Genomic DNA, 16,277 nt, shown 5'->3' with positions numbered 1-16,277 from the left:
ATTATACAAGTAAATTTGGGCTTGTATACAAGGTTGAATCGGAGTTAATTTGGATAATGCAAGTTGATCTGGGCTTATTTGATTGCTGCGACAAACAAGCCCACTATCACAGTTTATTTCCTGTCTGACACGAAGCACTGAGGAAAAATTTATTCGTGAAATTTTATTAAAAATAAAAAATGTATTCCCGACAAAAAATAAAATAAAAATAAAAAGGTATTATTGATCCCCGAGTCGCAAGCAAAACACGTTTACAAAAGACCGAAACTCTTGCATTTTCCAGTTTCTCCTCAGAGAGAGAGAGAGAGATTCTCAGGTACCCATTTTCTCTTGTTCATCTTTCAGTTTTATACAACATATGCACACATGCACTTAAATTACACAATCCCATAACCTACACTACTTCTCCAGTAACACAAAGATTTGCTGAATCAGTATGTATACTCCAAATTTTTTTTATTTTTAATTAATAATGCAATAAATGATAGTTATACATAGATTCTTGTTTAGATCCAGGACACTGTCTATGCCTAATAATAATTTTTAGGCAGGATTAATAGCTTTGGTGATACAAATTATTATACTTCATCGAATGCTACATGCATTAGAAATGTTCATTTTGGTACTGATCATCTTTATGCAGGCAAAATCTACAAGCTTTCAAGATTTGCGATAATCGTCACAGCTATGTGAGTAAATATTGAATGGCAATATCTTTTCATGTTTTCTCATTTTATCTTAAATGACTTTGTGCACAGTGACGTTGTTTATGTATCCTTTTTGCTGTTTAAAATTTGCTACACTGATGACTGTGCCAAGATTATTTTAGTCTGTTGCTAATTTCATTACTTATTCCTAATTAAGCGCGGTCTAGTTATGAGTAACAAATTAACTTATGAAGAATTTGTGTTGCTAAAGTTCAATTACTCATGTTTAGATACTGTAACAAGCATATGTATATAGTCATTTGAACCCTCGACCAATTGTTAGAAGAGAAGAGGTATCCACTACGCTATGATATGAAGGATTGCTTATAAGGACCTTTGTCGTTATGAGAAATGAAGAGTTATAATCAACATTCAAATAGTTATTCGTACTCTAATTATCTTTTAGTAATAGCTCCATCTGCAAAACCAGGGATAGATGACTCAACGTCTACATTACTTTTAAAAGTTACCAAAATTTCCATGTTGGTTTGCAGAGACGGTACTCTACTTTCTGGAAATAGAGTGACAAATACCTAAATAGTTGGTTTCATTTAATTTTTGTTTTAATAATTGCGCCTGCTTATAAATTTAATCGGCGGTATTCTCTATTCAATGTATATTATGAAGTAGCTTCACTAACAATTTTTTTAAAATCACCCTTTTGAGACAATGTGGTGCACTTAATTTTTTTTTGACTTGTTCATTTCTTCGGTTACTCTTCTAGAATATACTCTGCAAGTGTTGGAGGAATTTAGAAGTTTATGCACAATTCCTACGAAAAGAAAGAGAAATAGATTTTCTGAGTAAAGGATTGAGGGGCACAGAATGGTTTCTAGAATCTCAAATAATTATAAGGTGTCTAGGCCAATGTTTTTCTCTTAAAAGAGACACACAATGGTTTGGTATCACTTGCTTAGCTAGATGAGTGTAGACTGAGAACCTTAATGTTTGCAAACTAGCCAAGACAGCTTTGTGGATGTCAAGAATTGTGGAGAAAGACTGAAAGAGAGGACAATACTCGGTGTGTGTTATCAGCAATGGTCAAGGTATTAGTGCAGCCAACATAGAGAAAATAGAAATACGTTTTGAGGGTTCTATATATCTTTGATGCTGGGGGTAATCGTATAACTTTGACCAATTTATCTTGCAACTCCAGACAGGCAAAAGAGTATCAAAAAATGAGGATAAATTTCGGATCCCAAGTCACATTGAGGTACTGTTGTATAAAAAAATTGCCAGTGATATGCAATATCACATCCCGAGTCACCATTTTGTGTGGGAGATAAGTTATCCGTCATCCGAAGTCATAATGTCCAACTAATTAGCGTCGGATGCATTAAATAAAACGGAAATATACTTATATAATGATCCTTGAGGCAGAAAATACTTACAGTATCAATTCAGAAATGTTGATTCTAAACAGTATTATGAATCACCAACTAGTTCTGCAGAAATGACTGTATTCTCCATAAATAGTAACACTCTGAATCTCTGCCAAGACACATCCAACCATCTTGCACTGTTCACCTGTTCCCGGAAATAGATTCCTATTTTTGGTTTCTATGAACTTATCTATGACAAATACTGCCTGTACAGGATCACTTATTTTACTATGGATTTTCTAGAGGAGTTTGTATGTTGCAATAGGTCATTTAATGTTCTAGTACTCAGGAGATTGTATCATATATATGACTTGTACTATTATGGATTTGGGTTGGTATAATGCTAATCTGTTATCTCCGCCAATAATTACTGTCTTAACCAGATATTTATGTTTTCATAATTAATCAATGATTGTATTTGTTTGATTTTGTAATTATGTTACCTACTGAGCATTCAAAAAGTCTATGTCACCACTTAACATCAGCCAACACTTCTATAAGCAATGTGCAACTTATTTAGACTCTGTTCATTGTGGACGCTGCTTTGAGACTTTTTTGCATAAAAAAATTGTTAGGTCGGACGAGGAAGTTGTCGATCAAAAGAAGCATTTTGAAGAATTTTGCAAGCCTAAGTGTGTGAAGCCTTTAGTTGAATATCAGGTGAATCTTGGTAACTGTTAAGACCTTCTCAAGTCTTCAAGTATGTTCTCGTATGATATTTTCCTTTAACTCGTGTCTTGCTCTTTTGAGTTAATGTTTAGGTTGCTTTTAGACTTTTAGGCAACATGTTACTACACTATTTTTTCGTTAATTGTATCACAAATGTGCTCAAGGGCAGATTTATGTAGGGGACTACAGGGACACATGCCTCCACAGAAACAAAATTAGCAGTCTTATATTAAACTATTTAGGTATGAATATGTAAATTTTTTGAAGTGCCCCTATAATGCTAGTAAATCTTTCATGCTTTTAGCAAAGTCTAGTGAAAATGACAGAAAAAACTGAATTTGGACCAACCGACTCGTGACATACTCACTTAACTACTTAAGTACATAACACCCCCAGAGAAGCAAGACTCTGGATCCGCCACTGAATGTGCCCAACACAGACGTTAGATGTTAGTTATAATGTGAAATTTGACAATGAATGTTTTCCAATAATCCTATGGCGAAACACTTGCCCCTGCGGTACTTGTAGGCCAAGAGGCCAAGATCATCAAGCTTTTTTGTCCATTATAAGATTTGCTAATAGATTATAAATCTTCGAGATGACTGGTGCATATCTACCAAGTTTTTTAACTGTGGGTATTCTTTTGTAGATGACCTGGTCTAACAAACATGAAAATACTGGAAGCCTGAAAATAATATAACTGAAAGTATGCAGATAATTAAGGTTTCTAGGAAGTAAATACTTCTTGAAAGCGGTTGACACCATTTCCTCATGCAAACGACAGATTTTTTTTACAACTATCGACCAATCACTGGTTTCGGTACTTAACTAAATAACATTCTGTTTGAGAGAGACACTTCTTTCATTAAATTGGGTATCCATGTCTGCATAATAAAATTGCATTCATATTCACAAAATTCATTTATTCTCTGTGTATCATAGATATGTGTTTTCTTTTCTTAAATCCTATATTGACCTCCGGCAGTTCAGCCGAGTACAAGTGGCTATGCTAGACAAGGCTGTGTAGATACTAACATCAAGTAGGAGTCAAGGACCTTGCTACATTATAAGCACCAAAGAAACTATTGGACTGTGATAGATTATAGGCACTAACCAAAGAAACTACATACATTATAGCACAGATCAAGTAGGAGTTAAGGACTTTGTTAGATCGTAAGCAGAAATTGTTTCATCTAATGAAGACCAGTCGTTTATCATTAACTTATTATTACAAGTTTTGTTAGGAAAAATGATCTTGGTTGCTCATATATACTAAACATTAACAAAAGTTGGAAATTTGAATTTTGCTAATTTTAACATGTATTTAATAATGAGACCACACATTAATTTGATTGACTTCAAAATAAGATAGTTGTTGATTGGAATTATAGAGCCTCACAGCTGTTTTTAGATCAGGTTGGCAGTGCAGGACCCAATTCGATTATAACTGTAATTCAGTGCTATCCAGTATCCACAGTTTCCCCATGCAGGAATTGAACTGAAATTGACATTATTCTACTCTTTTCTATCTTTTGGTGAATTTATAATATATTACTACATAGTCAGTCATATCTTGAATACGTAGCGTCCCTAATTAGTCCTATCTTGAATATGTAGTAACTTTACATTAATCTGCATGCAAATGTATAGGTAGTTGAATTTCATTTTTTTTATTTAGCAGTGGCTCTTCACTGCCACTGGAACTATAAATAAAATCATAATTTCAAATGCATATAACTAGACATTAGACTACTATGCTGTTTCCAGGGGATTTGTTCTATGATTACCGATTTTTATTACTATATTTTTGTTGATCAATTTGCAGGCATGTATGAAAAGGATTCAAGGTGACACAACTGGGGAAAAACACTGCACAGGCCAATATTTAGACTACTGGCTATGTGTTGATAAATGTGTGAGTATTCTTGCTTGAAACCGGAACTCTAATTTTTGGCGGTGGTTTGGAATGAAAATTGAAAAAGCCATAATTTTGGGAGTTGCAATTTAGCTGTAACTTTGCGCTAAATCTAGAGTTGCTAAACATGTTGAAATCAATATAGACAGTAAAGTTTACTGTTTGTCAGCTCTAATTTAGCAGTCCGAAATGCAGGTTGCACCAAAGCTGTTCATGGAACTCAAATGATGAAAGGTCAGAGGCTGATTTTCTACTAATATATATTTGTCTACACAAACTCATTAATTTAGTTTGTATTTCTGGTTTTGACTAAGGCTGTGTGCTTGAGAAGGAGCTATATGGTTGCAGGCCATATTTTTTGTTGAAATAGAATGAGATCTTTTACTTGTTTTATGAATAATTTTGACACTAAGATCCCAAGTGAGAATAAAGGTTGATGTTACTTTCTTTTTGAAGTGATTGTATGGCAAAATAATCTCCAGTCCTAGAGCCAGTCAAATATCCCTCTATCCTTGACAACAACATGTAGGTTGATAGTGCTGTGCCAAAGTACCTTCACTTTCTAGTTAATCTCTATCATGCCTGGATATTGGTACTATGATTTGCATCAAATGTATGAACATTTTCGGAAAGAGGAATACATGCAACTGATATTAAAAAAAATGCAGAGGAAATAAAAACCATTAGTAAATCTGCTTAATTTATTGACAAAGGTGTAACTTAGATGATGTAAGCACCTGATTAACAAGTCTGTTGAAAATCAATCTAGGCATATAATTAGTTGTATCTTGCTGTCGAATTTATTCCTAGGGGATTAGTTACCTGTGATATAGATTAATTATATTAGGAAAGATTTGTAATCATTTAGATCCTGATTTTGAGGAGTCTGTCAAGGCACTGATGTATAGGAAGTATTGTATATATGTCTGTATTCAGCCTCTCATAAGAGAAAAAGCATTTCTCAATAAATCTCACAAAACTTCATGGTATCAGAGCTGTAGGTTAAAAGAACCCAGCCTTTCTCTCTTGTCAACCTAATACTCATATCCTTATCATTACTGAAGTGAGCTCTTTATGGGTGAATCCGATCAAACCTCCGGGAATTCATCTATGTCTACTCCCTCTTCTAACAGGCTCACATCCTCTCAACTTGCCACAGAAACGAACCTCGTCCCAATCACCTCTCACAAACTAAATGGCCATAACTACCTGCAATGGTCTCAGATAAGCGGACGAGGCAAAGATGAATATCTTACTGGTGATATACATAAACCAGATTCAAAGGATGCTGAATACAGAACCTGGAGGGCAGAAAACAACCTGGTTATGTCCTGGTTAATTAGTTCCATGACAACTGAGATTGGAGAAAAAATTTTGTTGTACACCACAACAAAAGATATATGGGAAGCAGCAAAAGAAACATTCTCAAGCAGCGAAAACACATCAGAGCTTTTTCAGGTGGAGAGTACTCTTCAAGATCTTCGTCAAGGAGAAAACACGGTGACGATCTATTTTATAACTCTTACTCGTTACTGGCAACAACTAGACTTATTTGAGATCCATGAATGGAAGTGTGTTGAAGATCGTGCATATTTTAAGAAGATCGTAGAGACCAAACGGGTCTTCAAATTTTTGATGGGGCTTGACAAATCCCTCGATGAAGTAAGGGATAGAATTCTTGGTACTAAGCCTCTACCAAATCTGCGGGGTGTTTTTTCAGAAGTGCGTAGAGAAGAGAGCCGCAAGCGGGTTATGTTGGGCCATCAAGCTTCTTCGATTCCTGAAATCCCAGCTTTTACAACAATCAAGGATGCTCATCTAGATTCAGGTGCTTTTGTTGTTCGGAGTAATTCTCAGAACTACAATGAGAATAGGAGCAGAAAAGGTCGCCCTTGGTGTGATCACTGTCGAAGACCAGGACATTTAAAGGAAACATGATGGAAATTGCACGGAAAGCCTGCTGATTGGAAGCCAAACAAGGATCGCGGGGCAAGGGGAAATGTTGTTATTTCTGGAGCATCTCAACATAGTAATTCTGCTCCTTTTAGTAAGGAACAGTTAGAAGTTCTTCAGCAACTCATGCAGAAGGGAAACTATCATACTCAAACCTCCAACAGTTCTGCACTTCATGCAGCCAAGTCATCCTCGTCATCTTGGATTGTAGATTCGGGAGCCTCCGACCATATGACAGGTGACCGATCATTTTTCACAACTTACTCCCCTTGTACCAGCCTTCAAACAGTATGTATTGCTAATGGTACCCGCACCAAAGTGGTCGGAACAGGAACCGTTTGTCTCTCAAATACTCTTACTCTCAATGCAGTCTTATCTGTACCTGAACTTGATTGCAATTTTATATCTGTTAGTAAACTGAATCATGATCTCAATTGTACCACTAAGTTCCTTTCTTCTTCTTGTATTTTTCAGGACTTGAGCTCGGGGAGAATGATTGGCAATGTTGATTTTCGTGCGGGCCTTTATGTCTTAGATATCAATACTCCTTCAATCCATTCAGCCAATCATCAAGGTTCACTGAGTCATAGTTTCAAGTCTGTCAGTCCATCGAATAAAGAAAGTGAGATTATGATGTGGCATTTTCGCCTAGGTCATCCTAATTTTATGTATCTGAAACGTTTGTATCCATCCTTATTCATCAATAAAAATCCGCATTTGTTTCATTGTGAAGTCTGTCAATTTGCAAAGCACACTCGAAACACATATTCACCAAGATCATACAAACCAAGTCACCCTTTTTCTCTTATTCACGGTGACATTTGGGGGCCATTCTGTATCCCTAGTATGACTGGTGCTCGATGATTTTTATTGTTAGTTGATGACCATACTCGACTTTGTTGGACTTTTTTGATGAAAGAAAAATCTGAAACAAAACACATATTTCCAAATTTTCATGCCATGATTCAAAATCAATTCAAGACGAATATTCAAATCCTTAAAACCGACAATGCCAAAGACTTTTTTAATTCAAGCCTTGGTCCTTATCTTAGATCCCATGGAATTGTTCAACAGAGTTCTTGTGTCGACACACCACAACAAAACGGTGTGGCGGAACGAAAAAACCGTCATGTACTTGAGGTTGCCCGATCTTTGCTATTTCAATCCAATGTTCCAAAGAAATTCTGGGGTGAGGCCATTCTCACTGCAACATATTTGATCAATCGTATGCCTTCTCGTGTTCTCAACTTTAGATCACCCATACAAATGTTTCAAGGTCTATATCCCAACTCACATCTAATGTCACAAATTCCTTTCAAACTATTCGGTTGCACTGCTTTTGTTCACGTTCATTCTCAATTTCGTAGCAAACTTGATGCTCGTGCATTGAAGTGTATCCTCCTCGGATATTCAGCCAATCAAAAAGGTTACAAGTGTTTCTCTCCTGCTACTAGAAAATTTTATAATACAATGGATGTTACTTTCTTTGAAAATATTCCATTTTACTCCAATTCTGGAATTCAGGGGGAGAGCAACAAAAATGAATTTCAGAATTGGGATTGGTCATCAATTATTGAACCAAATCTGGTATCACAGTCCTCCAATATATATTCTCCTGCTATTCCAACTTTGGTTCCAACCCCAACTTTGGTTCCAAATTCAGACCTGGACAAACATATGTCTCCATCAAATTCCGTTATCGATCAATCTCCAGTTGCATATCCTAAACATCTCCTTCTTCCTAATGATGCTATAAAAGTTTATGAAAGAAGGAAAACCCGTGACATACCCGTACAAAATCAGCAAGGTCAAGAAACTCCTATATGCCAAGTCGAACCTGAAAATGTACAAAACGAGGTAAGTACTGATTCAAAATCAGTTTCAGGTTGTCAACAGATTACTCAATCAAGTCCAGGTTTTGACCCGGAGTTGGATCTTCCTATTGCACAAAGAAAAGGGGTTCGATCATGCACTCAACATCCACTTCGCAGTTTTATATCCTACAACAATTTGTCTCCAAAATTTCAGGCATTTGTGACATCCTTAGACAAGATTACCATTCCTAAATCAGTTTATGAGGCCCTAGAGATTCCAGAGTGGCACAAGGCAACCTTAGAAGAGTATAATGCACTTGAAACAAATGGCACATGGGTATTAACAACATTACCTCCTGGAAAGAGGACAGTAGGTTGTAAATGGATATTCTCAGTCAAACAAAAGGCAGATGGAAGTGTGGATAGATATAAAGCTCGATTAGTGGCTAAAGGGTTTACGCAGACATATGGAATTGATTATCAGGAGACCTTTGCTCCTGTGGCAAAGCTTAACACAATTCGAGTTCTATTATCCATCGCAGTCAACAAGGATTGGCCATTATTCCAGCTTGACGTCAAAAATGCTTTTTTAAACGGAGACCTAGTGGAGGAAGTTTATATGGATATACCTTGTGGCTTTGAGACTGAATATACACAAGGTAAAGTTTGCAGGCTGAGAAAAACTATATACGGACTTAGACAGTCTTCGAGAGCATGGTTTGATAAGTTTGCCAAGGTCCTTATATCTGATGGATACTCCAAAACACAAGCTGATGATACTTTATTTCTCAAACACTTTACAGATGGAAGAATCGTGGTTCTAATTGTATATGTTGATGACATAATTCTCACTGGGAATCATGGAGAAGAAATAAAGAGGCTTAAGATGCTACTATCCCAGAAATTTGAGATTAAAGACTTGGGTTTTTTGAAATATTTTCTTGGAATGGAAGTGGCACAAAGCAGTCAAGGAATCTCAGTATCTCAACGCAAGTATACCCTAGATCTCCTACGTGAGACGGGAAAGATTGGGTGCAAACCTGTTGAAACTCCTATGGATCCTAACACCAAATTAATGCCTCGAACTGATGAACTAGCAGCTGACAAAGGACGATACCAACGCCTAGTAGGTAAGCTAATATATTTAACTCATACGCGTCCTGATATAAGTTTTGCTGTTAGCATTGTAAGTCAATTTCTTGCCAACCCGTCAGTAAATCACATGGAGGCAGTAAATCGCATCCTTAAATACTTGAAGAAAGATCCCGGTAAAGGACTTATGTTCAGAAAATCAGCAGACCAGTCCTTGAAAGTTTATACTGATGCAGATTGGGCTGGTTCCCCTTTCGACCGTAAATCTACATCTGGGTATTGCTCATTTATATCTGGGCATTGCTCATTTATTTGGGAAAATCTAGTGACTTGGCGCAGTAAAAAACAGAAAGTGGTGGCACGCAGTAGTGCGGAGGCTGAGTTTCGTGCTTTAGCCTTAGGCATATGTGAAGGAATATGGTTACGAAGATTACTTAAAGATCTTAGGATTGGAACTTCAATCAAGATCATGTGTGACAATCAATCCGCGATTGCAATTGCTAAAAATCCAGTCCATCATGATCGAACTAAGCATGTAGAGATCGACAGGCATTTCATCAATGAGAAGATTGAGAGCAAGATAATTTCACTCAATTATGTTCCATCTAAACAACAAGCAGCAGACATCTTGACTAAGGCTTTGTTTCGACGCAATCTTAATGAACTAAGTACTATGCTTGGTTTGGAAAACATATATCGCCTAGCTTGAGGGGGAGTGTTGAAAATCAATCTAGGCATATAATTAGTTGTATCTTGCTGTCGAATTTATTCCTAGGAGATTAGTTACCTGTGATATAGATTAATTATATTAGGAAAGATTTGTAATCATTTAGATCCTGATTTTGAGGAGTCTGTCAAGGCACTGATGTATAGGAAGTATTGTATATATGTCTGTATTCAGCCTCTCATAAGAGAAAAAGCATTTCTCAATACATCTCACAAAACTTCAAAGTCCAGTTATTATTTTATATAAACCAAATTCTAGTTTTGCATATATAAATAATCATAGTCCTGTAGCAGCAGTCTGTTACCCACGAAGACTATTTCAGCAGTATTTCTCTTTTATCCATTTCTCCTCCTTTTCGCCTTTTGTTTCTTAGAATGCAGTTTCTTCTCCTTTATTTTCCTGATTTTTTCTGTAGGCTTACCTCTATTTTCACTTTCACATAGATTGTTCTCCAGTGCTGTAACCAGATTTGCAAAGTAATTTCTAGTCACATTTGTTAGTTCCACCAGCTTCACCCGAAAAATATCAAATTCATCTGCAGTAGCATTAACATCCTTCAAAACCTTAAAGAGTTCCTTTTCCGCACATTGATGAAGCCTCTCCAATCCAGCCTCGGCTTCACCTTGCAAGTACTCAAACAATCTTGTCTTTGCACGTTCATCCTCTGGAATAAAATACCCATATGCATAGCTCCATTTCAACGTGCGCCTACATTCAATTATCTGTTGCCAGGCTTCTATAACAAATGTTAATTGGAGCCTGGTTACTGCAAATTTTTCACAATGAATATTAAGATTCTCCTCTTGCATTTTTTTTAAATCAGATTGTGCTTTCATTCTTGACTTGTGATTTGCATCCCACCTTTCGTAATAATGAGTGTATCTCTGCAATGATGCTTTAGCATTCTGTCTCCGCCTGGCCTCTGTTCTAGTTTCATCATTCTTCTCCGCCTTGTAGGTATTGCAATGATGAGACATCGACCATGGACCCAGACATGTCCAACAAAACTGATGCTTACACGACTTATTACATGTCATGTGCATACAACCGGGGCCTTTCTTGATCGGTCGTTTGCATTTAGGACAAGGCTTAGTATAAGCAAGTATCCATTCCACATTCGATGCCTCAGCCTTATTTTTCAGTATCCATCTGGCAACCGTGTCACAGTCAACTGGCCGATGACCATCCTCGATACACTTCCAACAAAACTTAAACGAACAACCACAAACGACTTCATAGCTTCCACATTCACCATCACCATTATATTCAATAGCAGCATCACAATCCGGGCCAGGACACCATTTGACATTACTATTTCCTTCAACATAAGATCTAACAAAAAATTTCCGGAACTTTTTCCTATATTTAGTAGATTTTACCAACAAATTTACCACATCTTCCCCAATTGCAGCATTACACGATGGATCTGGACACCTCAATGACAGGCATCCAGGTCCATCATCTATTGCAGTTCTAATGTAAGTACCTAAACATGCCCTACAATACAAATGGTCACAGAAACCGATTTTTATCTGATAACGAGCACGAAACCTATCAAAGCAAATTGCACAAGTAAACTTTGCAGAACTACCAATGGTAGTATTTAAACCTCTTTGTAGTAAACCAACTTTGTTTCTAACCCTTTCTTCATCAGCAAACCATGCCTCCATCAAAGAATCTACATTCCACTTGTAATGGTACAGAAGAATGCGTGCACAAGTTCTAGGCACCGAAAGTAAAGAACATAAAATTGCGACATCTTTTTTTTGAATTTTTCGTATATCAGTTAGAGTCAAGATCTTGTAGTTTTTCATCTTCCGGTCCTCGTCACATATTGAGTCATCATGAAAGTCGACATCATCTGAAGCTAAGTCATCATAGGAGTCCACATCATTATCTGAAACTGAGTCATCGTAAAAGTTAGCATCGCTGTCGGAATCCATCTGCATGAACACGAATTTCCTGAAAAGCAAACAAAAAAAAAGGATTTAAATCAATGAGATTAAGTGAAGGGTGAAAATAATTAGTGAAGTTTGTGAGAATTACTAAGGAGGCAAAAATATTGATTGGCAGATCAGAGAAGGAAGCTGAATAAATTTATAAGAAAAGCTAATAAATATAAAACCCTAGCGTCATTAGCTCTCTAATTTGGTTTATACGTGGTGTCCCCCTCAGGGAAGTAACAGAGGTAAACCTAAACTCTGATACCCTTGAAGCTTCAATTTTTTTTAACATCAGCCAACAACCGATTTGAATAATTTTTCATAAATATTATGTATTTTAGAAAAACATATATTGGGCCTATTTGGCATAAGCAGGTTTATTAATTTATAAGGCCGCAACAGTTTATTAACAAGTGTTTGTCGACCCGACTTATAAGTTAAATTTACGACTTATAAGCCGATAAGTTGAATATTAGTAATGACATACTTTTTTTCAATTTATTTTTTATTTTTTTATCAATTTTAATTTTAAAATATATTTTTTAAATGTTAATATAACTTAAAATATAAGAATTAAGATAATTATATTTAAAATCTATTTATTTTAGTTCATTAAAAATAATTGACTTACAAGTTAAATTATCCACACAATTGTTATTAGTTGTCGGTCACTTATTCAATTTAAGTTATAAATTAATTATTTTAAGATTTTCCAAATACGCACATTATAGTGTTATGGATTATACAAACTAGATTAGTTAACTTCTAAACGTTATATATTGAGCTAATAGCTGGGCTTCCCGGGAAAACAAAAAGTGGCCAAAGTAAAAAAAAAAAAAAAAACTGGTTGAGAAAAAATAAGAAAGCTTGCTGAGGTTAAAGGCTCCTTCAAGGCTCTCGCAACAATTCACAAAAATATAAATATTTGAGCATTGGTTTTCAGAAACAGAACTTGCATCAGGTTCAACATCAAGAATAGGGGGGGTGCCTTCACTTTCTAGTGAATACCAAAACCTGAGGCTTCAACATGTGTGTCCTGTTCCCGTTTATGTAAGAACTGATGTTCTAAGGCATGTGGTCCGACAGGTAGACCACTTCGTTTTCCTGATTTCTTTGTTGAAGAAGACAACAGAAGGTACAAGAAGAAAAACAATTAAAAATAGTGTCTTGTGTGTTCCTAAGTTTTCTGCAGTAAGATGATGAATAGTATAAATAAATCATTCAAAGGTTGCATCACGGCACCACTTCTTTGAGTTTAATTACAGTTTAATAATTCCATTTTTGGGAAGAAATATATGAGGAGAAAATTACTAAAATTTTCTAGCTTCAACTCTTCTCTCCTCCTGTTGATCCAACTCGCGAGCACACTATAGAGTACAGACCAAGGACCTTTTGTTGTCTGGTGATGCACACAAAATTCTCAAGCTTTTAACTCACCATCATATTCAAGCCCCAACGAGAATCATATTGGGGGATCCATTAATTTTGTCTCAATTGAATCTACTCATTCCACTCTCAAGGGAACTTCATTCTTTCTATTTACTCTGTCATATTTTCCATTTTTATGTTTTTCATCTTTCCATTGCAACTCTATAGAATGCGCAAAAAATTCCGGTGGATAGTAACTTTACTTTGCATGATAAATTGCATCACAATAAACCATTTCAGCAGAAGTAATGCAAGAAACTGCACTGAAGAATACTAGTGAAAACCATTGCAAAATGGAGTAATTAAGTGACAATATCGTAATGTACAAAAGCACCTGAATATCAAGACCCGCAACAACCTCATTCTAACATGTTATTGAATTGCAAATGGGAAATGCATGTGAAATTGTTTCTCTTTCCGGTTCATTTCTTCACTTCGATTTCATAGCATTTAACATCTACTTTTGTATGTATTAGTCCTATGGCTTAACTGCTACTTTTTGTTTCTTACCCGGCCTTTTCTCCTCTTCTTTTCTGTGTTTTCTTTTCGCTTGACCTCCATGTTCACTTTCACATAAATCATTTTCCAATGCTGTAATTAGATTTGCAAAGTAATTTCTAGTCACACTTGTAAGGTCCACCAGCTTCACTCGAAAAACATCAAATTGATCTGCAGTAGCATCGTAATTCTCCAGCCATTCCATGAGTTCCTTTTCCACACATTGATGAAGTCTCTCTAGTCCGGCCTCAGCTTGACCTTGCAAATACTCAAACAATGCTAACTTTGCACGTTCATGCTCTGGTATGAAATACCCATATGCATAGCTCCATTTCAACGTGCGCCTACATTCAATTATCTGTTGCCAAGCTTCTGGTACAAATTTTGATCGGAGCTCTGTCAAAGCAAATCTTTCAGAAAGAATATTAAGATTCTTCTCTTGCATTCGCTTTAAATCAGATTGTGCTTTCATTCTTGACTTGTGATTTGCATCCCACCTTTCGAAATAATGAGTGTATCTCTCCAATGATGCTTTAGCATTCTGTCTCCGCTTGTCCTCTGCATTTTTAGTTTCACTACTCTCCTCCGACTTGTAGTTATTGCAACGATGGGAATTTGACCATGGACCCATACATGTCCAACAAAACTGATGCCCACACGACCTATTACATGTCATGTGCATACAACCCATGTTTTTCTCAATCGCTCGATTGCATTTGGGACAAGGCTTGGTATAAGCAAGAATCCAGTCCACATTCTGCGCCTCACACTTATTTTTCTGTATCCATTTAACAACAGTATCACAATCAATTGGCCGATGATCTTCCTCAATACACCTCCAACAAAACCTATAAGAACAACTACAAACAACTTCAGAGCTTGCACTTTCACCATCATCATCATCCCCCTTGTATTCGATCGCAGCATCACAACCCGGGGCAGGACACCATTTGACATTATTAATTCCTTGATCAACATAGGATCTAACCATAAATTGATGAAACTTTTTCCTGTAGTCATCAGGAACTAACAAATGAACCATATCTATACCAACTGCAGCCTTACACGAAGGATCTGGACACCTCAACGATAGGCATCCAGGTCCCTCATCGATCGAAGTGCTAATGTAAGTACCCAAACAAGTACTACAGTACATATGATCACATGAACTAGTTATCTTATCAGTAGCGGGAAACACATCAAAGCAAATTCCACAAGTAAACTCTAGAGAATCACCAATAGAAATTTTGTTTACTAACCCAACTTTCTTTCTAACTCTTTCTTCATCAGAAAACCATGTCTCCGTCAAAGACTCAACATTCCACTTAAAATGGTACAAAAGAATGCATGCAGAAGTTGTAGACACTGAAATTAAAGAACTTACACTTGCTATGTTATCTTCTTGAATTTTTTGTATATCACTTTCCTTTAAAATTTTGAATTTTCTCTTATTCTGATCATCATCTGAAATGGACTCATCAATAAAGTTAACATCATCATAATCAAAATCCATCTCTGTGAAACCTAATATCCTGAAAAGCAAAAATTAAACAATATTCAAATTAATTTAAAACAATGATCACTAAAAATCAATAAGAAAGAGTGGATATAATTAAAAAGGTTGTGGGTAAAAGTGAGATTATAAGGTGGGAGAAATTAAATTAAATTAAATTAGCAGATGCAGAGGAAGTTGAACAGGTTAAGCAAAGCTAATTAATAAAACCCTAACGTCCTTACCTCTCTAATTTGGATTTTTCTTTTACTTCTTTGTAGTGTGTACCTATCAAGATGATTTTTTCCCCTTTGTTTTATGTAGTGTCCACTCCGAGATAATCTACTATGAAAATTGACAAAATTAAATAATCTGACAACTACTAATAATATAATAAACACTTTAATCTTCTTCTTCCCTTGTTTTCTACAATTTGTGACTTTCTGCGAACATTACTTGCACTTTCTTGTTATAGGACTACAGTTTTTATAAAAAAAAAACTTTTCCTAGAAGTTGTATGGTAAAATAATTTTTGATGTAAATCTATTACTTATTATATAAAAGACGAAATATTAAAAGTTTTGGTACGGTACATGTTTTTTGTTAGACGCTGAATTTACTGAATTATCCTTATTTTGCTTAAAAAATTTATTAGCC

At 35.9% G+C, this 16,277-nt stretch overlaps 4 protein-coding genes across 4 annotated transcripts; 2 read left to right on the top strand and 2 right to left on the bottom strand.

Annotated features, from left to right (window-relative positions):
- Positions 1-597: 597 nt before the first annotated feature.
- Positions 598-5,128, top strand: LOC141710722 (cytochrome b-c1 complex subunit 6-1, mitochondrial-like). The gene is made up of 4 exons (XM_074513259.1): positions 598-689; positions 2,665-2,749; positions 4,584-4,673; positions 4,869-5,128. Coding segments are annotated over exons 1-4 (210 nt in total). The 5' UTR covers positions 598-687; the 3' UTR covers positions 4,902-5,128.
- Positions 5,129-5,747: 619 nt separating this feature from the next.
- On the top strand, positions 5,748-6,611 carry LOC141714229 (uncharacterized). Its single transcript, XM_074517761.1, has one exon. The coding sequence runs from the start codon at positions 5,748-5,750 to the stop codon at positions 6,609-6,611; it is 864 nt and encodes a 287-aa protein (XP_074373862.1).
- A 3,935-nt stretch (positions 6,612-10,546) lies between these two features.
- On the bottom strand, positions 10,547-12,215 carry LOC141710721 (putative E3 ubiquitin-protein ligase ARI8). The gene has a single exon (XM_074513258.1). It carries the CDS (start codon positions 12,206-12,208, stop codon positions 10,595-10,597), a length of 1,614 nt encoding a protein of 537 aa, XP_074369359.1. The 5' UTR covers positions 12,209-12,215; the 3' UTR covers positions 10,547-10,594.
- A 1,257-nt stretch (positions 12,216-13,472) lies between these two features.
- LOC141712295 (putative E3 ubiquitin-protein ligase ARI7) lies at positions 13,473-16,013 on the bottom strand. Its single transcript, XM_074515174.1, has 2 exons — positions 15,866-16,013; positions 13,473-15,660 (listed from the first exon to the last, which is right to left on the bottom strand). Exon 2 carries the CDS (start codon positions 15,639-15,641, stop codon positions 14,109-14,111), a length of 1,533 nt encoding a protein of 510 aa, XP_074371275.1. The 5' UTR covers positions 15,642-15,660; positions 15,866-16,013; the 3' UTR covers positions 13,473-14,108.
- Between the last annotated feature and the right edge of the window lie 264 nt (positions 16,014-16,277).

This window comes from Apium graveolens, chromosome 3, assembly GCF_009905375.1.
Source record: "Apium graveolens cultivar Ventura chromosome 3, ASM990537v1, whole genome shotgun sequence".
NCBI classification, from domain to species: Eukaryota; Viridiplantae; Streptophyta; class Magnoliopsida; order Apiales; family Apiaceae; genus Apium; species Apium graveolens.
This window is presented reverse-complemented; position numbering and strand designations above follow the sequence as displayed.